Below are 26481 nucleotides of genomic sequence, written 5' to 3'. Positions count from 1 at the left end.
GTGGAACACTTCAATAAGACTTTAAAGGCGATGCTCAGGAAGGTCGTTGAAAAGGATGGGCGAGACTGGGACTACCTGCTCCCATTTCTGTTTTTCTCTGTCAGAGAAGTTCCTCAAGCCTCCACTAGCTTCTCTCCATTTGAGCTACTGTATGGACGGCATCCAAGAGGTCTCCAAGACATCGCCAAGAAAACCTGGGAGGCCGAGGTCACGCCCCACCGGAGCATCATCGAACATGTCGCCCAGTTACAGGAGAGAATGGCGAAGGTGATGCCCATCGTGAAGGAACATCTCCTCCAGGCGCAGGAAGCCCAGGTGAGGGTGTATAACCGGTCAGCAAAGCTGAGACAGTTCCAACCTGGGGATCGCGTCCTGGTTCATATTCCCACCGTTGAAATTAAGTTTCTGGCCAAGTGACAAAGCCCATATGAGGTGGTGGAGAAGCTCAGTGAAGTGAACTACAGAGTCCACCAGCCTAGCCGAAGAAAGCCACACCGTGGGAACTCCTTGCCTGGGAGCCACTCCCGAAGGCCAGGTGGAAGATGTCACGATAGCGGAGACCCTTTCGCCACCCCAGAAGCAACAGTGTCGAGAACTGCTCCAGCAGAATCGGGACCTGTTCTCAGAGTTGCCGGGGCATACCCAGGTGGTAGAACATGATGTGCTAACAGAGCCGCATATAAGGGTGAACCTGAAGCCATACAGGATTCCTCAAGCACGCCGGGAGGTGATCTCGGCTGAGGTGAAGAGGATGTTAGACCTTGGTGTGATAGAGGAGTCGAGTGGATGGTCGAGCCCCATCGTCCTCGTGCCATAACCCAACGGAAAGTGGAGGTTTTGTAATGATTACCGCCGACTGAATGAGGTGTCCAAGTGTGACGCGTACCCGATGCCCCGCGTCGATGAACTCATCAAGAGGCTTGGACCGGCGGGGTACATCACCACTGAAACCAACGGACTTTCTGCCAGCACGTTATATGCTGGGGGTTATCTCACTTAAAGGGAGTGGTTTTAGGGGAATGACAGTGATGGGAGGGACCCATACCTTCACCTCAGGGTGTGGCTGAGCATCCTTTAAATGTTCAGCCCTGTTTTTTTTTTTTTCTTCGAGCTGTGTTTGGAGAGGCAAGGTCTCGAGACTGGACAGCCATAGCTCAGGAGGGAGCTGAAGGTTGGATATAACCTGTGTGTGCGACTCGCACACACATATATGGACTGTGCTATAGTTTATCTTTGGTTTTTGTGGTTTAGCCAAGTAAGGCTGTATTTATTTTGCTGGAGTGCAGAGCTTTATGCCGCTAATAGAGCCTGCAAAGAAAACCCGGGTTCCTGAGTCTACTTCCGGAAGTGGCCGAGCGAGTCGTCCTACCACAATGTGTAGAGGAAAGGTGTGTATATGGAGGAGAGGGTTGTGTGTATATTGAGAAGTGTGTTTAAGTGGAGAATCGGTGTTTGCATGTGGAAGGGCAGTATGTGTATGTATGTGTGGAGTTGTGGTGTTTATGTGAGGATTGGCGGTGTTTATGACGGGGCCGTGTATGTGTGGAGGGGTGGTGTGTATGTGGGGATTGGCAGTGTGTATGTGTAGATTTGCGGTGTGTATATGGGGCCGTGTGTGTGTGTGGAGGGGGGGTGTGTAATTGGGGTTTGGTGGTATGTATGTGGAGATTGGCGGTGTGTATGTGCTGGGTGGCAGTGTGTATATGTGGAAATGCCACCCCACACCATTACTGACCCACTGCCAAACCGGTCATGCTGAAGGATGTTGCAGGCAGCAGATCGCTCTTCACGGCGTCTCCAGACTCTGTCACGTCTGTCACATGTGCTCAGTGTGAACCTGTTTCATCTGTGAAGAGCACAGGGCGCCAGTGGTGACTTTGCCAATCCTGGTGTTCTGTGGAAAATGCCAAGCGTCCTGCACGGTGTTGGGCTGTGAGCACAACCCCCATCTGTGGACGTCGGGCCCTCATACCACCCTCATGGAGACGGTTTCTAACCGTTTGTGCAGACACATGCACATTTGTGGCCTGCTGGAGGTCATTTTGCAGGGCTCTGGCAGTGCTCCTCCTGTTCCTCCTTGCACAAAGGCGGAGGTAGCGGTCCTGCTGCTGGGTTGTTGCCCTCCTACGGCCCCTCCACATCTCCTGGTGTACTGGCCTGTCTCCTGGTAGCTCCTCCAGCCTCTGGACACTACGCTGACAGACACAGCAAACCTTCTTGCCACAGCTCACATTGATGTGCCATCCTGGATGAGCTGCACTACCTGAGCCACTTCTGTGGGTTGTAGAGTTCGTCTCATGCTACCACGAGTGTGAAAGCACAACCAACATTCAAAAGTGACCAAAACATCAGCCAGAAAGCATTGGTACTGAGATGTGGTCTGCTGTCCCCACCTGCAGAACCATTCCTTTATTGAGGGGGTCTTGATAATCGCCAATAATTTCCATCTATTGTTTATTCCATTTGCACAGCAGCATGTGAGATTGATTGTCAATCAGTGTTGCTTCCTAAGTGGACAGTTTGATTTCACAGAAGTTTCATTTACTTGGAGTTATATTCTGTTGTTTAAGTGTTTCCTTTATTTTTTTGAGCAGTGTACATATATTCCAGGTGTTGGAATCCATAGGTCAGGGGTGGGGAACCAGAAGCCCGTGAGTCGTTTATGGGGTACTGTCACAGAGATATCGCGACAGAGAGGGGCCAGAAAATGGCAGCATCTGGTTACACAAACTAGTGCAGTGATTAGAACTGCTTCACCATCCTATTAAACTGTGTAGGTTTTCCTTGCTCTGTCTTTGCAAGGGTTAATCAGTTCAGTTGATCTCCTGGAGCTCTCCATCCTGAATTGTCTCAGCTGTTCTGTGTTGGCCATTCCCTTCTGGTACACATGCTCGCCATTGGCACTTGGGAGTTGCCAGTGATAGTGGTTCTACTTCCTGGCTGGGAGTTGAAGGAGAAGTTCAGTGTATGGAGTAGGCGGTTGGAGAGATTTTCAGGAGATTGATACGTGGAGTTGGTTTGCGTGTTTATCCTTATATTCTCCCATTCGGTTTGTGCCTCCTATTCCTCCTATTTCCCACTCTGTTGTTTTGTGAGTGAATTTATATGATTGTAGTTTTCTTTTATCCTGTCAGTCTGGTTAGTGTTTTTCAATACACTTCAGACTCACACCTCCCTGGGTGGGAGAGGGAATAGCTAAGGGTTAAGATAGGAGCTTAGCAAGGTACGAGACCACAGTGTCTCCAACATCTGGGGTAATCCAAGGGACAGAGATAGCCTAGGGTGCCCCTTGTTTGAGGGATCGGGTAGGTGCCCACAGTCCCTTATGAATAAGTGACACACTGAAGGAGAACTCACCACCTCTCGTGGCTGCCTATTCCACTCATTGATCACCCTCACTGACAAAATGTTTTTTCTAATTTCTAATCTGTATCTTCTCCCTTTCAGTTTCCTTCCATTGCTTCCTCGTGTTTCCATGTGCAACTGAGAATAAGGATGATCCCTCTACACTGTCCTTCAGATATTTGTAGACAACTATTAAGTCTCCTCTCAGTCTTCTTTTTTGCAAGCTAAATGTGACACCCCAGGGGTCTGGTTGCCACAGTGATAGAGATATTATGTCTGAGAGCAGGTGGGAGGTCCTTTGGTCAGGGATCCTGTGCATGCCACACCTCCTGCCCAGTCTTGGGAGGGGAAGAACTTCCCCTATATAAACCCGGGGCTGAAGCAGGGTTAGCAGTCAAGGAGAGTAGAGACAAGAAACAGCAGAAGCAATACTACGAGTCAGGGGCTGGCAGCTGCAGAGCTCGCCCTGACTGAGAAGCTTTCTTACCGGACCCGGCGTCCGAGGCTGTGGGGACTAACTCTTACCCAGCAGCAGAAGCCGACCGGCAGGGGATTTCAGGTCCTCAGGCCCAGAAACCCGAAGGCACGGTCACACGCGTGGGACCAGCACCGCCATCGTGGAGCGGAAGCCATTAGAAGGCCCCGAGTCACCGGCCATACGGGTGAGCACCACACGGTACACTCAGGGACGTGGGCTACTTATATCCGCTTCTAGCAAGGTAGCCAGAAGAGTACAGTCAGTTTGGGAGGCCTACAACTCCGCCTGGCCAGGGGAGATCCCATCTGCTCAAGGACTGACCAGGCCCCGTTCACTAGCAAGTACTCCGGGAGGGTCTATCATTGTTACCAGTAAAGACCCTGAATTACACCGCACCGTCTCTGAGTGGTTCCTGCTACCCCCATCATCCACATCTGCTGCCCTGAGACCATACCCCTCCCGTTGGGGGTTATACCATCTACGCTGCACCATCCATCCACCGGCCTCAGCGGACTGTCCTGCAGCGGCAGCTCCATAGCTGCATGCAACGGGTGGCGTAGTCGTCCTGCATCTACCGCTGTTACATCGCCGCTCAGTTTGACTCCCTGGGCACGGACCGGGTCACTGCCACGAGACTACAACCCTCAAGAGATCCGGCTCCGGGTAAGCTCCCGCGTGCGCAACGCAGCGCGACACAGGCCCAGGGGCGCGTCAACTTTGGCGTAGTCGGCAGGATCTCGTGCCCGCAACCACCGGGTACTGCGTGCCTGAAAAAGAGACTTTTCAAACTTACCTGTGGTGAAGATTCCCGCCATCCGGCGCCATCTTCAGCCTTCTTCCCGCCATCGGTGAAGTTTCCCGCCATCCGGCGCCATCTTCTGCCTTCTTCCCGCCATCCGTGGAGTTTTCCCGCCATTGGACGCCATCTTGAGGACGCCGCGCGGGAAGAAGAGGGGCGTGGACTCCGAAAGCGCACGAGAACTGAAGCCCCGCCTCACGTCCGGACGTTGCGTAAGGTCCTGGAAGGAGCCCAGCAGACGCCGACGTCACAGGAGCGCGACGGAAGGTCCTCAACCCTGACGATCCACTGCGGAGCCGCGGCCTACGGAAGAGGATCATCGCAAGGTAGGCCACGGTCCACTAGGGGGGAGGAAGATGTCGGATACGGAGGAGAGCTTCACTGCCTCAACCCCCACCAGCGCTACCGCTGCTGCAGTTATGCCCTTCACCATGCCCTATATCCCGGGAGCAGCTTGGCTACCCCAGTACTCAGGGGAGTCACATACCCTGCATGACTTTAGAGAAAAGCTGGATAGCCTCTTCCAGGTGTACCCCCTCACAGAAGAGCAAAAAGTGAGCATCCTGGTGGCCCAACTAACCGGGGCAGCCAAAAGGGAAGTAAAATCCTGGCCACCTGGGAGGAAGACTGTCGCAGGGATACTAACCCGGCTGAAGGACACCTTTGATACCCGCACCTCAGCCGAGATTAAGCTTAGATTCTACGGGTGCAAGCAGCGAGCGCATGAGAGTATAAGGGACTATGCACTAAACCTACAAGAGGCCCTGAGGGCCATTAAGCAGACCGACCCTGATGGAGTGGGAAACGAGGACAGGCTGTTGACCGAACAGTTTATAGAGGGACTGTATTGTAATACCCACCGAACCCAGTTGCGGGCAATGGCCTTACAGGATCCCCATCTGGGCTTTGCACAGTTCAAGGACAGAGCCATCCGGGTGCTCCGAGAACCGGCACCGGGTGGCGTTGTGACCCACAAGCGCCCTGCTATCACTTACCACCAGTAGGCGGCGCCCTTGTCGGCAGGGCCTGTGGGAGCTGATGCGCAGGCTTTGGACAATGACCCGGCTCCAGACCTACACCATCAGGTCCAAGAGCTAGCTAAGAGCGTTGCTGCGCTAACCCGAACTGTGCAGTCTTTACAGGCTTCCACCCCAGGGAAGATCCAGCTGGCATCCGGACCGGAGGACATCCCGTGGCGTCGACAAAGGAGGACCCCACCGGCCAGAGGAAGACCCAGTGACCGATACAGCGAGGACGGACGACCCATCTGCCGCCACTGCAATCAACCTGGACATATGGCAAGGTACTGTTCTTTAAACGGGCACAACCTGGGGTAGAGGGCCAACCCCCAGGAAAAAGATCACCAGGCCCATCGAACTGGCGCGACAGATATGTGGGAGGACGTCCAGTCTTGCCTGTGGTACTGGATGGCATTCCCATGAGTGCCCTACTGGACACCGGGTCACAGGTCACCACCATCCCGTACGTGCTCTTTAAGCAGTACTGGAATGACTCGGATATTACCCGCTACCCTGACGACGACTTGAGTATCATCGCCAGCAATGGCCAGCCCGTGCCACAGATCGGATTTAAAGAGGTGACCATCAAAATCGGTAGAGTCGAACTGGCAGCACAGGGACTGATCATTGTAGATATTGACAAACATGAGAGTCACCCAAAAATAACTCTAGGAACTAATGTAATTGAAAATTGTCTTGCAGAGGTGATTTTCCTTTTACAGCAGGTTGCCAAGAACGCCAGCTCCGGCGAGCAGCGGGTGCTCCAGAAAGAGATCCGGGCACTGATGCGACGGCAACAGGTGGAACTCTCCGGCGGTGAGATTGGTAGCGTAAGAATGTGTGACCCTTTTCCTATTGCCATGCCCCCAAAAAGTGAAATGATGATTTGGTGCCGGGCAGCTATTGGTCTGAGAGGTAGAGATTACCAGGCAATGGTAGAACCAGTTTACTCGGACAGTAGGCCCACCATTTTGACAGCACGGGGGGTGGTTGATGTACGCCATGGGAGGGTGCCCGTTCGCATAATAAATATCGGGGAGAGGGAAGTGTACCTGCCCCGGTATGCCACGCTAGCCAAATTATATACCATTAACCAAAATTCTATACAATCTGTGGAACCCTTGCCTCCATCTCACCCGGAGGAAGGTAACGGCTCTAAGAAAAACATGGAGGACTGGTGTCAGCAACTACATCTGGGTACTGACTCCACTCCCGCACACCAGAAACAAGGAGTCTATCGGGTGGTTCAGGAGTACGAGAGAGTGTTCAGTAAACACCCGTTAGACTTCGGGCGAGTCAAGGGGGTAGAACACCACATCCCCACGGGAGACCATCCTCCTATAAAAGAGAGGTATCGACCCGTACCCCCTGCCCACTACCAACACGCCAAGGGGATGCTTAGAGACATGAAGGAGGCTGGGGTGATCAGGGATAGCTGTAGCCCCTGGGCAGCTCCACTAGTCTTAGTCCGAAAGAAAGACAACACCATGAGGATGTGTGTAGATTACCGGAAAATCAATCGTATCACACACAAGGATGCGTACCCCTTACCAAGGATAGAGGAGTCATTGGCTGCTTTAAGATCTGCTAACTTCTTCTCTACCTTGGATCTCACTAGCGGGTACTGGCAGGTTCCTGTAGCAGAGGCGGACCGGGAGAAGACCGCATTCACCACCCCGATGGGACTTAGCGAGTTCACCTGCATGCCGTTCGGACTCTGCAACGCACCGGGAACCTTCCAACGACTAATGGAGTGTTGTCTGGGCCACAGAAACTTCGAGACGGTCCTGTTGTACCTGGACGATGTCATCGTATATTCCAAGACGTATGAGGACCACCTGAAACACCTGGCGGAAGTGTTCGAAGCTCTGGCAAGTTACGGCCTAAAGGTGAAACCCTCCAAGTGTCACCTCCTGAAACCAAAGGTGCAGTACCTGGGACACGTGGTGAGCGCTGATGGAGTGGCTCCCGACCCTGATAAGATCACCGCAATTAAGGAATGGCCAAGCCCCTCCAGCGTAAAAGAAGTGCGGCAGTTCCTCGGGTTGGTAGGCTACTACCGAAGGTTTATTTCCGGTTTCACCAAAAAGGCAGCACCTATGCAGGACCTCCTGATAGGCCAGTCCCGGAAGGCCAAGAACCAGAAGCCGCCCTTCAAATGGGAGGAGCTGGAAGAAGAGTCCTTCCGCCAGCTGAAGATGGCCCTCACGGGGGACGAAATCCTGGCGTACCCGGATTATAGCCAGCCCTTTATCCTCTACACCGACGCCAGTAACATCGGGCTAGGAGCCGTACTGTCCCAGATCCAGCAGGGGAAGGAACGAGTAATCGCCTACGCCAGCCGAAAACTGCGACCCACCGAAAGGAACCCCGAGAATTACAGCTCATTTAAGCTAGAGTTCCTGGCCGTAGTATGGGCAGTCACCGAGCGCTTTAAGCATTACCTCGCTTCCTCCCGGTTCACCGTGTACACGGATAACAACCCGTTGACACACCTGGACACGGCAAGACTCGGTGCCCTGGAGCAGAGGTGGATGGCCCGTCTGTCCAACTACGAGTTCACAATCAAATACCGGGCAGGACGCTCCAATACCAACGCGGACGCCCTGTCCAGGATGCCCAACCTGCCGGACGGAGGAGAAGATCCGGAGGGACTGGAAGAAGTTGAACTCCCTGCGTTCCACCGTCATGGGACTATCCAGTATTCCCACCGGGTAAGGAGTAAGCAGGCTGCTACGTTGAACCCCTTACCCCACTACAACTGGGCGGAAACGCAAGACAGCGACCCTGCCGTCCGACTGGTGAAGGAGATGCTGACTCGGCCGGAGGCTCGCCTTGAACCAGACGCTCCGGAGGAAGCCAAACAACTATGGGCAGAGAAGAGTCGACTGTTCCTTTACAAAGGGAAGTTGTGCCGCAGAATGGTTAACTCCCGGACGCATGAATTACTCTGGCAAGTAGTGGTGCCACGAAGAGACGCAGCCATGGTGATGGAGGCATACCACGACGGAGCTGGACACTTCGGGTGGAAGAAGCTGGAGTTCCTGCTGCGCGAGCGGTTCCACTGGGTAGGCATGAGGGGAACCATCGAGAAGTGGTGCAGAGACTGTGGCCCGTGCAACCTGAGAAGGAAGGACCGTGCCAGCCAGAAGACTCCCCTGCAGTCCATCGTCACCCGGCAACCGTTGGAACTGGTAGCCTTGGATCATGTAAAACTGACCCCAAGCAGAAGTGGCTACGTCTACGCGTTAACCATCGTGGATCATTACTCCCGGTTTCTGGTTGTCGTCCCCGTCAAGGACTTAACGGCTCAAACAGCAGCTAGAGCCTTCCAGCAGCACTTTTGCCGTCCACACGGGTATCCGGACCAAGTGCTGACGGACCAGGGACCTGCCTTTGAAGCGGAGGTCTTCCAGGAATTCTGCAATATGTATGGCTGCCGGAAGATAAGGACGACACCCTACCATCCGCAAACTAATGGACTTTGTGAGAAAATGAACCAGGTGGTAATGGATCTTCTAAAAACGTTGCCCCTGGAAGAACGCAGTCTGTGGCCTGAGAAGTTGCCCGATCTGGTGGACCTATACAACCACATCCCGGTAGGTTCCACCAACTGTACCCCGGCTTACCTAATGAGGGCAAGACCTGGTAAGTTACCTGTTGACCTGGAAATGGGAGTCCTGACACCCGAGGACACTTCACCAGAAACAGACTGGGACACAGAGAGGCAGCAGCAGTACCGGAGAGTACAGGAGAGCGTGGAGCGAAGTCTCTGTCAGGCTAGGGAAAGACAAGAGAAAACTTACAACCAGTATGCTCCCGCTGTTCCCCTGGTACCCGGAGAGCAGGTCTTGAAGAGGAAGAGACGGCTCCACAAGTTGGACGACCAGTGGGAGAAGGACCCGTACACCGTACTGCCCTCAAGCCACGAGAACCCGAAGGTTTGTACCATCAGTAAAGACGGAGGGGAAACCACAGCCATTGTATCCCGGGACCACCTGAAGAAGTGTCCCGAACAACTGAGGAACCCTGAAGAGGAACAAGAAGACCATCGACCCGTAGAGGAAAGGGAAGATATGGTTAGTACTGTGCTCGGGGACTTCCCTCGGTCTTGGACTCAAGTCAATGGTGCAGTTGTGGTACCCGTACTCACCTTCCTCCAACCAGCATCCCAAGCACCTACGGAGCAACAGGTAGAGCTGGAAGAACAGCCAGTCCAGGAGGCAGAAGATTCCACACAAGCAGAACAGGAGGATCAACCCTCTGCTTATAGTGAGCCTGCCGTACCCCTAGTGAGACAAAGAGCCGGTAGACAGCTGCCCAGTTTACCCTTGACAGCTCCTACACCCTGTAGTTCAGGGCCAGACAGTCAGCTCCGTAGGTCCACTAGGGCCACTAGAGGCCAGTTACCCGCACGCTGGAGGATTTGAAGTGTATAAATTGTTTTATTTATGTTTATCTGTGTATTGTTGCTTGTATATAATTTTGTGTTTCCAGTTATTTTTAGGAATCCTTGGTGGATCTACCGGGAATCCTTGTACAATTAGTTGGAGCGTAACCCAGGATGGACTAGAGACTGTTAAGGACTCGGGGTAGGACAGACCCCTACCTGGTTACGTCTCCCTGTTTTGGTGAAATGGACACCTTGCTTTCTTCAAAGACTGCACCCGGTTACGGACATGCCGTGACCACCTTTATGTGTTTCTTATTGTATTGTTATTGTTATATCTTGTTATGTTTTTCTAAAATATGTTTAGTCCCGGAGTACTAAATTTCACTAGGGGGGAATGTGACACCCCAGGGGTCTGGTTGCCACAGTGATAGAGATATTATGTCTGAGAGCAGGTGGGAGGTCCTTTGGTCAGGGATCCTGTGCATGCCACACCTCCTGCCCAGTCTTGGGAGGGGAAGAACTTCCCCTATATAAACCCGGGGCTGAAGCAGGGTTAGCAGTCAAGGAGAGTAGAGACAAGAAACAGCAGAAGCAATACTACTACGAGTCAGGGGCTGGCAGCTGCAGAGCTCGCCCTGACTGAGAAGCTTTCTTACCGGACCCGGCGTCCGAGGCTGTGGGGACTAACTCTTACCCAGCAGCAGAAGCCGACCGGCAGGGGATTTCAGGTCCTCAGGCCCAGAAACCCGAAGGCACGGTCACACGCGTGGGACCAGCACCGCCATCGTGGAGCGGAAGCCATTAGAAGGCCCCGAGTCACCGGCCATACGGGTGAGCACCACACGGTACACTCAGGGACGTGGGCTACTTATATCCGCTTCTAGCAAGGTAGCCAGAAGAGTACAGTCAGTTTGGGAGGCCTACAACTCCGCCTGGCCAGGGGAGATCCCATCTGCTCAAGGACTGACCAGGCCCCGTTCACTAGCAAGTACTCCGGGAGGGTCTATCATTGTTACCAGTAAAGACCCTGAATTACACCGCACCGTCTCTGAGTGGTTCCTGCTACCCCCATCATCCACATCTGCTGCCCTGAGACCATACCCCTCCCGTTGGGGGTTATACCATCTACGCTGCACCATCCATCCACCGGCCTCAGCGGACTGTCCTGCAGCGGCAGCTCCATAGCTGCATGCAACGGGTGGCGTAGTCGTCCTGCATCTACCGCTGTTACATCGCCGCTCAGTTTGACTCCCTGGGCACGGACCGGGTCACCGCCACGAGACTACAACCCTCAAGAGATCCGGCTCCGGGTAAGCTCCCGCGTGCGCAACGCAGCGCGACACAGGCCCAGGGGCGCGTCACTAAACATTGCCAGATCCTTTAACCGTTCCTCATAGGACAGTTTGCAGTCCACACGCCATCCTCGTAGCTCCTCTCTGAACCTGCTCCAGTTTTTCGATGTCTTTTTTAGAATGTGTTGCACAGAACTGGACACAGTATTCCAGATGAGGTCTGACCAAGGATGAGTAGAGGGAGATAATTACTTCACGTGATCTAGACTATATGCGTCTCTTAACATATCCCAGAACTGTGTTTGCCTTTTTTGCTGCTGCATCACACTGTTGACTCATGTGCAGTCTGTGATCTATTAGTATACCTAAGTCTTTTTCACACATGCTGTTGCTTAGTTCTATTCCTCCCATTTGGTAGATGCCATTTTTGTTTTTCTTGCCCAGATGTGGAATCTTGCATTTCTCCCTGTTAAAGCCCATTCTATTAGTCGCTGCCCATTGTTCAAGCTTATCTAGATCCTTCTAAATCCTTTCTCTGTCTCCTCTAGTGTGTTATCCCTCCTAGTTTTGCATTATCTTCAAATTTGATTAGGTTACCTTCAGTTCCCTTACGTATGTGTATCTGGGGATTGGTGGTGTGTATGTGTGGATTAGCAGTGTGTATGTGTATGTGCCTGTGTATGGAGGGACCGTGTGTGTGTGTGTGGAGTGGCAGCAAGTGTGTGTGGAGGGGCCGTGTGTATGTGGGGATTGGCAGTGTGTATGTGTGAAGGGGTGATGTGTTTGTGTGTGGAGGGGCCATGTGTGTGTATGTGGGGATTGGCGGTGTGTATAGGGGCCGTGAATGTGGAGGGGCCATGTGTGTTTGTGTGTGAAGGGGCGGTGTGTTTGTGCACGGAGGGGAGGTGTGTGTATGTGGGGACTAGCAGTGTGTACGTGTGCAGTGGCCGTGTGTGTTTGGAAGGGCGGTGTGTATGTGGGGATTGTCTGTGTGAGTGGGGATGGGACTTGTGGCCGTGCACCATGTAGAGTACAACGCTCTTAGACCATGAGGTCACTCACCGCTCTCGACCACCTCTAGCTGCTGCACACCCTCCAGCACATCTTGGCTCAGGATCTGCGGCAGAAACTCCTTCATCTGCATGACTTCAGTGGTCAGACGCTCTAAGTCCCGCCTCCTTACTAATAAAAATTCTCCATCAAGGGGCCCAGACATTACTAACAGCAGCAATCAGAAAGCAGGACCTGCAGGTAAACACAGGCAGTTACAATCCACTTCAACTACACCAAGATGGAGGATGCAGGATGGAGCGGATGTATGGAAGAGTGGGTATAAGGTGATGCAGATGTATGGTGGAGTCTCAGTATAATGGAGTGGGTGTATGGTGATGTGGATGGATGGTAGGGCAGATATATGGTGGCGTTGTACTATAGTGGACTAGGCGTATGGTGGGGCGGAAGCATCATGGAGTGGGTGCATGGTGTAGCAGTATTACCATGGAGTGGGTGTATGGTGGGATGGTAGTATCGTGGAGTGGGTGTATAGTGTGGCGGTAATATCGTTTAACGTGTGTGTGGTAGTGCGGATGTACGGTGATGCAGCTTGTAGTATGAACATGAAAAATGGCTATTTTATATTTCAAATCCATATTGAAATAAAATAGGAACCAGACATGTCAACATTTGTAGGTATCCTACCTCAGTAGACTAGGGGTCATTAGTCCAGACATACTACAACATAGCTTTAGGTTGAGTTTGCTAACAGTCTGAGGTTTAATCTTTATTACTGAAGGGAATTAGCCTTTTTATACGCTGTGTTTGCTAAAACCAGAGACAGACAATTGCACAATATTGTAAATAAGATGGAGAAGCTTATTGTAGTACCAAAAATATAAGTGGCTATCTGAAACCCATTATGATGTATCCAACCTTTAATTAATATTCTGATTATATATTCTGTGTTAAGGTGTACTTTATCTGTGAATAACACAATATACTGTCTGGGAAGAAAACCTTGTTCTGATTTATAACCCGGTGTAGGATTTACTCTTATCACATGTAAACATTATGACAGAAGTAGAATGGTCCGTGAACAGGTCTTGTCCGGCATTGCTTATCTGTGATAGCTGGCCACTGTCACGGGATTCGAATGTAAGACAACAACCTATGAACTTTCATGCTTACGTAATATTAGGTTGTGTAAGCCTTTTTATAAAATATATAAAAGCTGTTGAAGAATTCAGTTATGACAGAAGCATTGTGGACCTGTGAAGAGGACACTCTTCACAGTGTAGAATCTAGGACGCATTCTCTGCCCATCGCTGAACGCTTCTCCAGCTGAAGTTTCCGGACAGATGATGTACATGCTACTAGGGAAATCTTTTTCTTCTTCTATCTAATAGTAAGTATGTAACCTTTATAAGTATGTAACCTTTATAAGAATTTAACCTTACTAACCTTAGTAATCTACAAAAGTGTAAGCAATATCATAATATCATACTATTCCTTTGATTCTTTATTTTATCTTTCAAATTAACTGTTATAAATAAAATTGCGTTATATTATAAGTGGTTGCCTTCTTTAAAGCCGTATCCGAACCTTATTTCTAAAAACTTGGCAATACACAGGTGTATGGTGGGGCAGTAGTATCATGAAGCAGATGTATGGTGATGCGGGTGTATGGTGGTGTGGATGTATAATGATGCAGGTGTGTGGTGTGGATGCATGGTATTGCGGATATATGTTAGAGTGGTAGTATCATGGAGTGGGTGCATGGTGGAGCGGTAGTATCGTGGAACAAATGTGTGGTGATGTGGATGTATGTTAGGGCGGGTGTGTGGTGTTGAGGGTCTATGGTGGGGCAGTAGTATCATGGAGTGGGTGAATGGTGATAAGGATGTATGGCGGAGTGGGTATGCGGTGGTGCAGATGCATAGTGATGCAGGTGTATGGTTGGGCAGTAGTATCATGGAGCAGGTGAATGGAGATGTGGATGTATGGTGTAGTGTGAACATAAAAATGGATATTTTAAGTCCATATTGAAATATAAAGAATGCATTCAATCCAGCATTGGTCTGGTTATACATTCACAGATAGATAAGGCTCATTCTGTTTAAAGCCTTACTTGATGTTTAGACACAGACAATGTTCATAGTAACAAAATCTTGAGAACTGTTTACACACATTGTCTGAAAGGTCACCTCTCAAAGAGTCCTATGTTTATTACTTATTATTGTAAAACATGGAGATTTGTTTAACCTTTGTCTGCAGTTTACTTTATGTGATTCCTGAGAGCTTTTGAATTGTGTGCGTTTATTGCCCCATTGTCTGATGAGAGCCTGTATCTCTGATTCATCTTTTGCTGAAGGCTGGCCACTGGAGGTTAATGGTAAACTAGACTTGCTAACCACACAGTAGTCTGTCGGCCCCGTACACATTAGTCTGTCGGCCCCGTACACATTAGTCTGTCGGCATGGTACATTAGTCTGTTAACCCCTGTGACAAAGTCACTGGCAAAGTGCTGGAGGGGAGGTATGTTTAACTGAGGTTATTAGCTTCAGTGATCTGAAACCCAGATGATTTTCTCCAGTACTCTAAGTGGTGCAAGGGGTTAAGCAGCCATTGTAAAAAAGCTGGGTTTTTGGTGAATGACCATAGAGTGGGTGGGAGGTTGTTCAACATATCTCCACCCCAGGGTGTGGTCTAAGGTTTAAATAGACAGCCTGCTGAGGCATTCAGTGTTCAGTAGGGCTGGGGAGAGAAGTTCCAGCGCTTTGTGTCCTGACAAGGAAAAGATGAACCGAGTGTGTCTAGACAACCCTGATCGGGCAGATTTCTGTAGGCCTATGGATTGTACTATTATTTCCCCATTGGCTGAGGCTACACCATGTGACTCATCACATGGTATAAGAAGGTCCTGGAAGGTATAGGTGCATATTCCCCCATGATGAAGCAGTCATTTATACAAGCGAAATATGCGTAGGGAACGTGGGGAATCTTCTCACCAGGCTGACGGTCCCATTGGTGTCCATCTCCAAATGCAGGGTATGTTCATGAGTCCAATTATTTAATATGTATTCTCCCTTGAGCCTATTGATAACTACCAAGATGCACTAGGTACTATACCTTCCCTTTGGTTCAGGGTTTAACTTCTGAACTCATTAGATACTATCAGTATGTACTATGTATAGGAATGCCCTTGTGGCATAGTCACTATTCATGATACCACATTGTAATTGTCGCCACTGGCTACTCACAGATTGAGGTCTGTGTTGATCACATTTTTGTGCATAAATGTTACATGGGTGTTTTTTGTTACTGATTTTAATCTTTATATGCAATAAAATTTGAATAATCGTTCTAAGCTATTGAAGGCTCCATTTTTTTCTTTGTTATAAACTATGGATTGTACTACCTTATTTTCTTTTGTTTACCCACTATGCTAAGACAGGCCTGTTTGTTTTGATGGACTTGATAGTGGTTTATGCCGTGTTTTAATAAACCACTCAGGAATTTAAAGAAACAGCATTCCTGTGTCTACCTACTTCCGTGTGCAGCTGAGTGAGCCGATCTACTACAGCCCCATACACATTAGTCTATCAGTCTTGTAACCAGTAGTCGGTCGCCCCAGCACACATTAGTCTGTCATCCCTGCACACATTAGTCTATCGGCCTCATACACATTAGTCTGTTGGCCCCGCACACATTGGTTCGTCAGCAGACCAGGTGGCTTTAATCTTCAGTGTATGGAACCATTAGAACCTCTAGATTAGGCCGCACTGCATTAACAGAGAAGTATCCTGCTCTTACAATAAAGACATTTACGACCCGATAACGCTTCTCCATCGCCCCAGCGTGTACCATAAATCATCTACACTTTCTCCCGGGCCGGTGACAATCCTCTATTGCCAGGATACAGACATACACAATGTCACATGGTTGTAGATCTGCGTCAGCCGCAACTATTCCATCAGCGGTGGTCACACAACATTGTTTATGGCAGGACACCAGCAAGGAACATGGGCTGAGATCAGAGGACCGGTGAGGGCCCGGGAGCTAAGTAACCTGCACTGTGGAGATATTAAAAAGGGGGGCCCAGTAGTAGACAACCCCTTTAAAAGTGGAATTTTGGTGGCACTCATTTCTGCCTCTGAGTTGAGGGGTGCAGATATCTGCCGACACGTGTGCAGTTGTGCAGGACCCTGCTGACCGCGCAGGTATCTGACCCTTGTGCACGCGTCTCGGCATGTGTGAGGGGTCATAACGTCATCAGCAGCACAGGGGGAAGCAGCAGAGGAAACAGCACAGGGGGAAGTAGCGTAGATGGAAGCAGCAGAAGGAGAAGCAGAACAGGGAGTTGAAGCAGCACAGGAGGAAGCAGCAGAGAGAAAAGCAGTACAGAGGGAAGCAGCACAGGGGGAAGCAGCAGGAAGGAAAGCTGTACTAAGGGAAGCAGCATAGAAGGAAGCAGCACAGGAGAGAGCATCAGAAAGGGGAGCAGCAGAAAAGAAAGCAGCACAGGGGGGAGCAGCAGAGAGGTAAGCAGCACAGTGGAGAGCAGCAGACAAGGAAGCAACATGAAGGGGAAGCAGCACTGAAGGAAGTCGAACAGAGAGGGAAGCAGCATGGAAAGAAGCAGCAGGGGTGTAGCAGAAGAGCGGGAAGCAGCACAGAAAGAAACAGTAGAGAGGGAAACAGCACATGGGGAAAGCAGCAGTGATGGAAGAAGCACAGAGAGAATCATAGAATCATAGAATGGTAGAGTTGGAGGGGACCTCCTGGGTCATCTGGTCCAACCCCCGGCTCAAAGCAGGATTCACTAAATCATGTCAGACAGATGTCTGTCCAGCCTCTGTTTGAAGACGTCCATTGAAGTAGCAAAGAAAGAAGCAGCACATGGGCAAGCAGTAATGAGGGAAGCAACATGTTATGGAAGTGTAACAACTCACTCAGCAAAATAGGTAACACACTAAAAACTGCAACTAAACCTGCCAGTTTCTGTATAGACCAGAGATCTTGACCCCGCAGTTCCTAGTGGTGCCTGCATTAGCTGATATAGCCCTAACCACAGACTACACAGTGGCAGTTAATACCTATGCTCCCTGAAAGGCAGTCAAGTGCTTCATGTTCTTCCTAAAGAACCAGAGGGAAGAGCAGAGTGCAATTACCTACCGAAGAGAAAGTGGGCGGAAATAGAAAGAGATTCCAGTGTGAGTAAAACAAACCACGAAAAACAAAATAAAGGATTAAATACATACTTTCAGAGAATATGCTGCCTTCTTCCTAAAAAAACCCCCAGAAGATAGAAGGGTAAAGAACATAAACAGCAGAAAGATAAACCCTAGCTGGTCTTTCCCTTACTAGCTTAAACTACAGCAGTATGGCTGGACATCCAAATGAGATTATCACCAGCAGAAAATACCAGCAGGGGGAAAGTATATAAAGCACCCGAAAGGTGATAGGGCAGACAAATGAGTAAATGAAAGCACCTGTTACCCTAAAAACAACTGAAACAAGGATAACAGAAACTAAACACCTGGAGAAAAGGTGTATCTGCTATGGCTCGGAAGACAGAGAAGCCGACCACAAAGCATCAGCTCAAGGGTTCGAATCCAGACGCATGACAGTGCCCCCCTTCTACGAGGGGCCACTTGACCCACTTGAATCACCAACCACTGACAGAACTCCCTTACTAGGTGATCCGCATGCAAATCTTCTGCATCAACTCAGGACAGAAACCTTTCCATTTGCAGAGAGATTGCAGTCTACATCTGACACGTCTGGAACCCAAAACTCGTTCCACCTCATAGTCCTTGTCCTCTTCCATGTCAACCTGAATGGTGTCTGTAGCATCGGCGTCTCTGCCTCCAGCCGGGCAGAGATGCCGTTCCCCTCACCGCCGCGGTCCAGGTCCAGCGTCCCCCAGCTCCCCTTCTGCTGTGGCACGCTCTGCGTGCAGCTTCCCGGGCTGTGCTTAGGGAGCGCGCTCCCTCCCTCTTAAAGCGTGCCATCCTATAGAGTCCCCGGCCAATGGCCGGAGGACTTCCCCTATATTAGGCACCTCCTCCAATATGGAGGTGCCTGTGCAATGTTGTTGTTCCGTGTGCTAAACACTTGTTCCAGCCCTCAGGTCCCACTGCCTGTCAGTCCTGCCTGCCAATCTTCTGTCAGTCCAGCCCACCAGCCTGTCTAACAGTTCTGTTCTCCAGTCTGTCTACAGTTGTGCCCGCCAGCCTGCTTACCTGGAGCACCTGTCTGTAACCTGCTGTGACCGCCAGTCTGCCTACCTGGAGAACCTGCCTGTTACCTGTCGTGCCTGCCAGCCAGTCTACCCGAAGCACCTGCCAGTTACCTGCTGTGGCCACCTGCTCGCCTACCCGGAGCACCCGTCTGGCTATCTGCCGAACCAGCCTGCTCATCTACCCGGTCCACCCGTCAGCTTTCCTGCCGTGCTCATCCGCTGTACCGGTCAGTTCCTGCCATCTGACCCATGGGAGTCGCTTGCTCTCACACAAGGTCGGTCCTAGAGTGGCACCTGGTCCACCTGCCCAGTTCTTCCCTGGTTCACGGAGTCGACTAAGCCGCCGTGTGACCTTGATCGGGCTGTGTACGCACTTAGTCACGCCCCTCTGGTCCCTCCTTGCACCGAAGCACAGAGGTTCCACCACCCGGACCCGTAACAGTTTGCACAGGCCATGGAACCCGGTGGCCCCCAGGCTCCTTCACTCTCTGACCTGTACCAGGAGTTCTCATGTCAGAGATCCCAACAGGAGACTATCCTGTCCTATCTGCGGACTGTCATCTCCCGCCTGGACACGCTGTCCACCCTGTCTGTGTCCATCTCTAGCCGGCGGCACCTCAACCTACTGGTGCTATGGCACCCGACTCTGGACCCCGGCTCTCTGTGCCTCCACGTTTTGGTGGTGACCCCGTCTTATGTCAGGGCTTCTTAAATCAGTGCACGCTTCACTTTGAACTCCTGGCACATCAGTTCCCCTCCGACCGGGCCAAGGTGGTGTTCATTATGTCCCACCTCACCAGGGAGGCATTGGCATGGCTAAACTCTCTGTGGGAAAGAGGGGATCCCCTGGTGTCCGATCTTTCGGCTTTCCTCGCTGCTCTCCGGAAGGTCTTCGATGAGCCCGGACGAAAATCTTCTACTGCCTCCTCACTTCTCCGTCTCCGCCAAGGGAGCATCTCCGTGGGCCAGTATGCCATACATTTCCGAACCCTCGCATCTGAGCTTGCCTGGAACAATGACGTCCTGGTGTCCCCCTTCTGAGAGGGTCTTTCCGGACAGATCAAGGATGAGCTAGCCGGTCGTGACATCCCTTCCACCCTGGACGACCTGGTGTCATTAGCTACCCGGATTGACATCCGATTTCTGGAACGTGCTAAGGAGAGATTTCCACGTCTCGCTCCTGTATTCCAAAAGCCAGCCTCGCAACCAGCAATTCCCCGGGCATGTTCGACTCAGCCCATGCAAATTGACCAAACCAGGATGGTCAAGTCTCGCCAGGAGACGCGCCGAGCGGAGGGGAGTTGCTTCTACTGTGGTAGTAAAGAGCATCTGATCTGTTCCTGCCCGGTGAGGCTGGGAAACTCCAGTGTCTAGGACCGCTCGGAGAGGTCGTCCTAGGCAAGAGTAAATCCTCTACGTCCTTGACTATGTCTGCTTCTATTTCCAGTGGTGAGACCCGTTTCTTCGAGATTGCCCATCTGGATTCCGGAGCCGCTGGGAATCTCATTCAACAGGCTGTTGTGGAGCGGTATCAGATTCCTACTGTACGCCTGGCTGAAAAGCAGGCGGTTGCCTCTGCGGATGGGAGGCTTCTTCCAGAGACCATCTTACTCGTCACAGAGCCTGTAACCCTTCAGGTGGGAATGCGGCACTCAGAGAAGATCTCCTTTCATGTGCTGTCCGGTCTCTCTCACCCCCTTTTGCTTTGTCTACCCTGGTTACAAAGACATGAGCCCGTTCTGAATTGGAGATCTGGTGAATTGCTCCATTGGGGTCAGGAATGCCATAAGTCCTGTCTGGTTCCGGTTCGTCCAGCTCGACCCCCGTCTACTCTGGCTAATCTACCTTGTCTGCCGGCACCCTACTGGTCCTATGCGACGAAAAGGAAGCAGAGACACTACCACCTCATCGGCCGTATGATTGCACCATCGACTTGGTACCTGATGCTTCTCCTCCCCACAGGTGTATCTACCCCTTGTCGCTGGCTGAGATTCAGACCATGTCTGAGTACATAGAGGAGAATATCGCTAGAGGATTTATCCAGAAATCCACCTCTCCGGCTGGTGCAGGATTCTTCTTTGTCAAGAAGAAAGACGGCTCCCTACGTCCCTGTATCGATTACAGGGGTCTTAACCAGATTACCATCAAAAATAAGTATCCCCTGCCTCTCATCTCGGAGCTGTTCGGCCGCCTTAAAGGTGCAAAGATTTTCACTAAGCTCGATCTTCGTGGGGCGCATAATTTGATCCGGATCTGCCAGGGAAACGAGTGGAAGACGGCATTCAACACCCGGGATGGTCACTACGAGTACCACGTAATGCCCTTTGGTCTCTGTAATGCCCCAGCCGTCTTCCAGGAGCTGGTTAACGACACCTTCCATGATCTTCTGTATTCTTGCGTAGTGGTATACCTGGACGATATCTTGGTCTTCTCTACAGCTCTGCCCTCACACTGGAGGGATGTTAGTCAGGTTCTGCTAAGGCTCCGGCAGAATCGCCTATACGCTAAGTTCGAGAAATGCCTCTTTGAGCAGACCTCTTAACGTTTCTGGGCTATATTATCTCCAAGACTGGTCTGCAGATGGATCCCGCGAAGGTCTCTGCCGTCTTAAAGTGGCCCTGTCCGGAGGGGTTGAAGGCGATTCAGCGATTCCCAGGCTTCGCAAATTATTACGGCCTCTTCATTCCTCATTTCTCTTCCCGGACTGCTCCCATCTCCGCGCTCACCCGTAAAGGAGCAAATCCCAGAGAATGGACTTCCGAAGCGGAGGAGGCCTTCGTCTCCCTGAAACAAGCCTTCTCTTCCGCCGCTGTGCTACACCGTGCGGATTGCAACAAGCAGTTCTTCCTAGAGGTTGATGCTTCCTCCTCCGGAGCCGGGGCTCACCCAGAAGTCCTCGTTCGGGAGATGGTAACCTGCGGCTTCTTCTTCAAGCTCTTCTCCTCGTCTGAGAGCAATTACTCCATAGGAGATCGTGAGCTGCAGGCCATCAAATTAGCGCTGGAGGAGTGGTGCTACTTCCAGGAAGGGGCTCTGCACCCGGTGGTCATCTACACCGACCACAAAAACCTCGCTTATTAGCAGAACGCCCAAACATTAAATCCACGCCAGGCCAGGTGGTCTCTTTTCTTTGCCCGATTCTGCTTCACTCTGCTCATTCCTGTCTTCCGACCAAGGTTGAGAAACCTCTACATATCATCGACCCCTCCAAAGTAATGACTGTGGCCCCGTTTGACCTGTCTCATCTTCCACCCGGTAAGACCTTTGTAGCGGTTCCGGATCATAAGAAGGTTCTACTCTGGGGTCATTCATCCAAACTAGCCGGTCATGCTGGCCAGAAGAAGACCTTTTTGCTCATCGCCTAACATTACTGGTGGCCTTCCCTGCGCAAGGACGTTGCGGACTTTGTCGCGGCTTGTTCCTCCTGTGCCTGTAACAAGGTTCCCAGGCACCTTCCATCTGGCCGTCTTCTTCCTCTTCTCGTGCGATCCGCTCCGTGGCAACACATTGCAATGGACTTTATAATAGATCTTCCTGTTTCTGCCGGTTGTACTGTTATTTGGGTGGTCGCTGACCGCTTTTCTAAAATGGCCCACTTCATCCCTCTGCATCTGTGCTAAGGACTTCATTCATCACATTTTTTGTCTCCACGGCCTACCCCTCCACATTGTGTCTTATCGTGGGGTTCAGTTCACTTCGCGCTTCTATAGAGCTAAGTGCAAACTGCTGGATATCTCCTTGGATTTCTCCTCTGCTTATCATCTTCAGTCCAATGGTCAAGTGGAACGTATCAACCAGCTTCTTACCAGCTTTCTTCGGCACTTTGTCAACGCTCACCATAACGATTGGGTTGAACTCCTGCCCTGGGCCGAGTTCCCCTATAATAACCATGAAAGCGAGTCCTCTTCCAAATCCCCGTTCTTTGTGGTCTACAGTCAACACCCCCGGATTCCGTTTCCTATCTCCTCTTCAGTGGACAATCCTGCCGCAGAGTCTCTAGTCAGCGAATTTTCAGTCATGTGGGAAGACACTAGATCTGCACTTCTTCAGTCCTCTGAGCGGATGAAGAAACATGCTGATAAGAGACGCCTGGATCCGCCTCAATTCCGTCCGGGAGACAAGGTCTAGCTTTCCTCTAAATATGTTCGTCTCAAGATACCTTACTATAAGTTGGATCCGCGGTTCATCGGTCCGTTCGAGGTTCTGAACGAAATCAATCCCGTGGCTTACAAGCTGAAACTCCCGGTCACATTACTGATTCCCAACTTCTTTCATGTATCCCTCCTCAAACCTGTTGTCCTTAATTCTTTCTCTGACGATCCAGGTACCGCTACAGCTCCTGTCTCTGCTGAGGACATCTTTGAGGTAGAAAACATTTTGGCCACCAAGAGGGTAAGAGGAAAGACTTTCTTTCTTGTGGATTGAAAGGGGTTTGCCCCTGAGGAGAGGTCTTGGGAACCCAGGGAGAACATTCATGCCCCTCATCTTCTTAAAAAATTTCCTGTGGGCCTGAAGAAGAGGGGGTGTAAAGGGGAAGGGGTACTGTAGCATCAGAATCTCTGCCTCCAGCCGGGCAGAGACGCCGTTCCCCTCACCGCCGCGGTCCAGGTCTGGAGTCCTCCCGCTCCCCTGCTGCTGTGGCATGCTCTGCGCGCAGCTTCCCGGGCTCTGTGCTTAGGGCGAGCGCGATCCCTCCCTCTTAAAGGGGCCGCGCGCCGTCCTATAGAGTCCCCGGCCAATGGCCGGAGGACTTCCCCTTTATTAGGCACCTCCTCCAATATGGAGGTGCCTGTGCAAGGTTGTTGTTTTGTGTGCTAAACACTTGCTCCAGCCCTCAGGTCCCACTGCCTGTCAGTCCTGCCTGTCAGTCTTCTGTCAGTCCAGCCCGCCAGCCTGTCTAACAGTTCTGTTCTCCAGTCTGTCAACAGTTGTGTCCGCCAGCCTACTTACCTGGAGCACCTGTCTGTAACCTGCCGTGCCCGCCAGCCTGCTTACCTGGAGCACCTGTCTGTAACCTGCCGTGCCCTCCAGTCTGCCTACCTGGAGCACCTGCCTGTTACCTGTCGTGCCCGCCAGCCAGTCTGGCTATCTGCCGAACCAGCCTGCTTATCTACCCGGTCCATCCGTCAACCTTCCTGCCAAGCTCATCCGCTGTACCAGTCAGTCCCTCCTATCTGACCTGTGGGAGTCGCCTGTTCTCACACAAGGTCGGTCCCAGAGTGGCACCTGGTCCACCTGCCCGGTTCCTCCCTGGTTCACGGAGTCGACTAAGCCGCCATGTGACCTTGGTCGGACCGTGTAGGCATTTAGTCACGCCCCTCTGTTCATTCCTTGCACCGAAGCACAGAGGTTCCACCACCCGGACCCGTAACAGTGTCCTGAGGACCCAACGTCCCCTCAAATTTTTTAAGAAGAGAGGAATAGAAGAAATTATTAATCTTCCACGCAACCGGATTTGGAGCTTCACCGTCACAGGATTAATGATCTTAATTACCTTATATGGACCAACTAATTTAGGAGCAAATTTCCTTGATGAAACTTTAAGAAGACTTTTTTTGAGGATAACCAAACAAAAGACAAGCCCTCCAATGTCTGTGGTTCGCAGTTCTCTTGGTCCGATCATAAATTATCAAGAGACATTTTTCAACTTCTCTTCAGACCTTAATCAAACGAGAATATTTTTCCTCCTCTGGGACTGCACACTGCAAACCAGAACATTTTCTAAAAACTGGATGAAACAAGAACAATAAAAAAAAGGCGAGGTATCGGTAGCAGGAGAGGTGCGCTTATTGAGAGCGAACTCAGCCAGAGGAAGAAAATCCACCCGGTTCTCTTGATTAGATGAAACAAAACATCTTAAATATTATTCTAATTCTTTGTTCATTCTCTCCGTCTGACCATTAGTCTCAGGATGATAACCTGAGGTGAATGAAAATGTAATTCTTAATCTGGAGCAAAAGCTACACCAAAAGCTAGCGCCAAACTGAACCCCTTTATCAGAAATATTTTTAGGAACACCATGTAAATTAACGACGTGAGCGATAAACAATGCTACTGAACTTTTAGTGGTAGGCAATTTTAGTAGAGGAACCAAGTGAACCAACTTGCCGAGACGGTCCACTGCCACCCGTACTACAGTATTACCACCAAAATTAGGCAAATCCGTGACAAAATCCATGGACAAATGAGTCCAAGGTTGAGAGGCTTTAGACCTGGCAAGAATTCTGCACTTACGAACTTACTCATCGACATCCTTTCGAGCACTCTGCCACCAAAAGGACCAGGAAACAGCTCTCCAGGTAGCAGAGGAACCAGGATGTCCAGCCAACACAGAGTCATGCACTTTGTTAAGAAGATCAGTGCGAAGCGAGGACGGCATAAAATACTTGCCTGGTGGCAAGCCGTCCAGTACACGAACCTGAGTTTACACAATGTGCTGTCTGAGATCAACCCCCAGAGAACCCACCACCACCTCCTCATTAAGAATTTTGACTGTATTTTTGTACTCCAATTCCAGAACTAAACTAGGTGATAAAGCATCAGCCTTAATATTCTTAGTACCAGGGAGATATGTCATAATGAAATCAAACCAAGTGAAAAAGATGGCCCATAGTCTAGTACTTAAGCACTTTGTGGCATCAACATACAGTACATTTTTTTGATCTGTAAAGACCGTTACTCTATGCCTAGCCCCCTCTAACTAATGCCTCCATTCCTCGAAAGCTCTCTTAACAGTCAAGAGTTCCCGATCGCCTATGTCATAGTTGGACTCTGCTTGTGAGAATTTCTGAGAAAGAAAAGCACAAGTATGAAAGTAACTGTCCTTCTTCTGTGAGAGAATGGCACCCATCCCCACAGAAGAGGTGTCTACTTCAAAAGCAAAAGACAAATCAACATTGGGTTAATTTAGGACAGGAGCTTTAGAAAAGGCTGTCTTGAGAGCAGCAAAAGTATCAGCAGCCTCTATGATGATATAGCATTTATTCTTAATTAGGCCAGATGTATTTTTCAGTAGGTCAGGAGACACAGACCATTGTTCATATCAGCCTGAACGTTGACTCTTGAACTGATGTTTAGCCTTGGTATACAGGGCCGCAGGGTAACTGAACAATTGATGTTTGCTAAAATGTTGATTAACCATTGTATCAGTCCATGTAGCTTGTTGACCTGCAAACATTAACTGACAAACTATGCAGATTGATTGAATACTCGAACAATAAGAGTTGACCTCACTCCACCTTCCCCCCTGACCTGTGAATGATGGCCTGAAGGACAGATTTGGGTATAAAAAGGAATCTCTATCCTTCTGCAGAGAGACTCTAAAGAACAGTAGCCAAGGTAGCATTGTTATGATCTGCAACAAGAACTAAGGAAAGATAGGGGAAAGCTGTCCCTACAGTAAGACTAAGCTGAATCCCTACGATGTAGCGGGCTGCCTGTTCCTAGTGAACAGACCCGCCTTCGTCCTCGGCTAGTCTGAACGAAGACCTATAGAATTAAGGGAGGGGTCCCTAAAAGAACTAAGGACTGGGACAAAAATGGGACACCTCCTAAACAGAAGTTGTTGTAGAACACAAAAGACAAACTGACAAAAATGTACTAGAGGTCCCAGAGGACCAAGCGAACTGACAGAGATAGGCACCGAAGCACCAGGCTAGCAAAACAGTCAAACAACACTGAAGTCCAGCAAAGCCAGAAGGGCAGAGCTGGAATATATAGGTAGATGGTCACGTGACCGCAAAACACAAGATAGAAAAAACTTACAGTAGAGTTCTAACAGTACCCCCTCTTTTATGACGATCCTCCGGATCCTCCAGGCCCAGGCCTATCCGGAAACCTCCTGTGGAAAGCTTTAACAAGTCTAGGAGCAGAGATATCATCTGTCCTAACCCAAGAGTTGTCTTCGGGACCGAAA

At 50.5% G+C, this 26481-nt stretch overlaps 1 protein-coding gene across 1 annotated transcript in view; it reads right to left on the bottom strand.

The window, feature by feature from the left end:
• The window catches only part of HSF2BP (heat shock transcription factor 2 binding protein), a 229037-nt gene that overhangs the window by 169584 nt on the left and 32972 nt on the right, over positions 1 to 26481 (bottom strand). Inside the window, exon 2 of the mRNA XM_073668814.1 lies at positions 12389 to 12571. Within this exon, the coding sequence (XP_073524915.1) occupies positions 12389 to 12542 (154 nt within the window). The 5' untranslated portion in view covers positions 12543 to 12571. The remainder of the gene's footprint in view (positions 1 to 12388; positions 12572 to 26481) is intronic.

This window comes from Phyllobates terribilis, unplaced genomic scaffold (assembly GCF_046119375.1).
Source record: "Phyllobates terribilis strain yellow unplaced genomic scaffold, ASM4611937v1 Scaffold_2__4_contigs__length_985480577, whole genome shotgun sequence".
Lineage (NCBI taxonomy): Eukaryota > Metazoa > Chordata > Amphibia > Anura > Dendrobatidae > Phyllobates > Phyllobates terribilis.
This window is presented reverse-complemented; position numbering and strand designations above follow the sequence as displayed.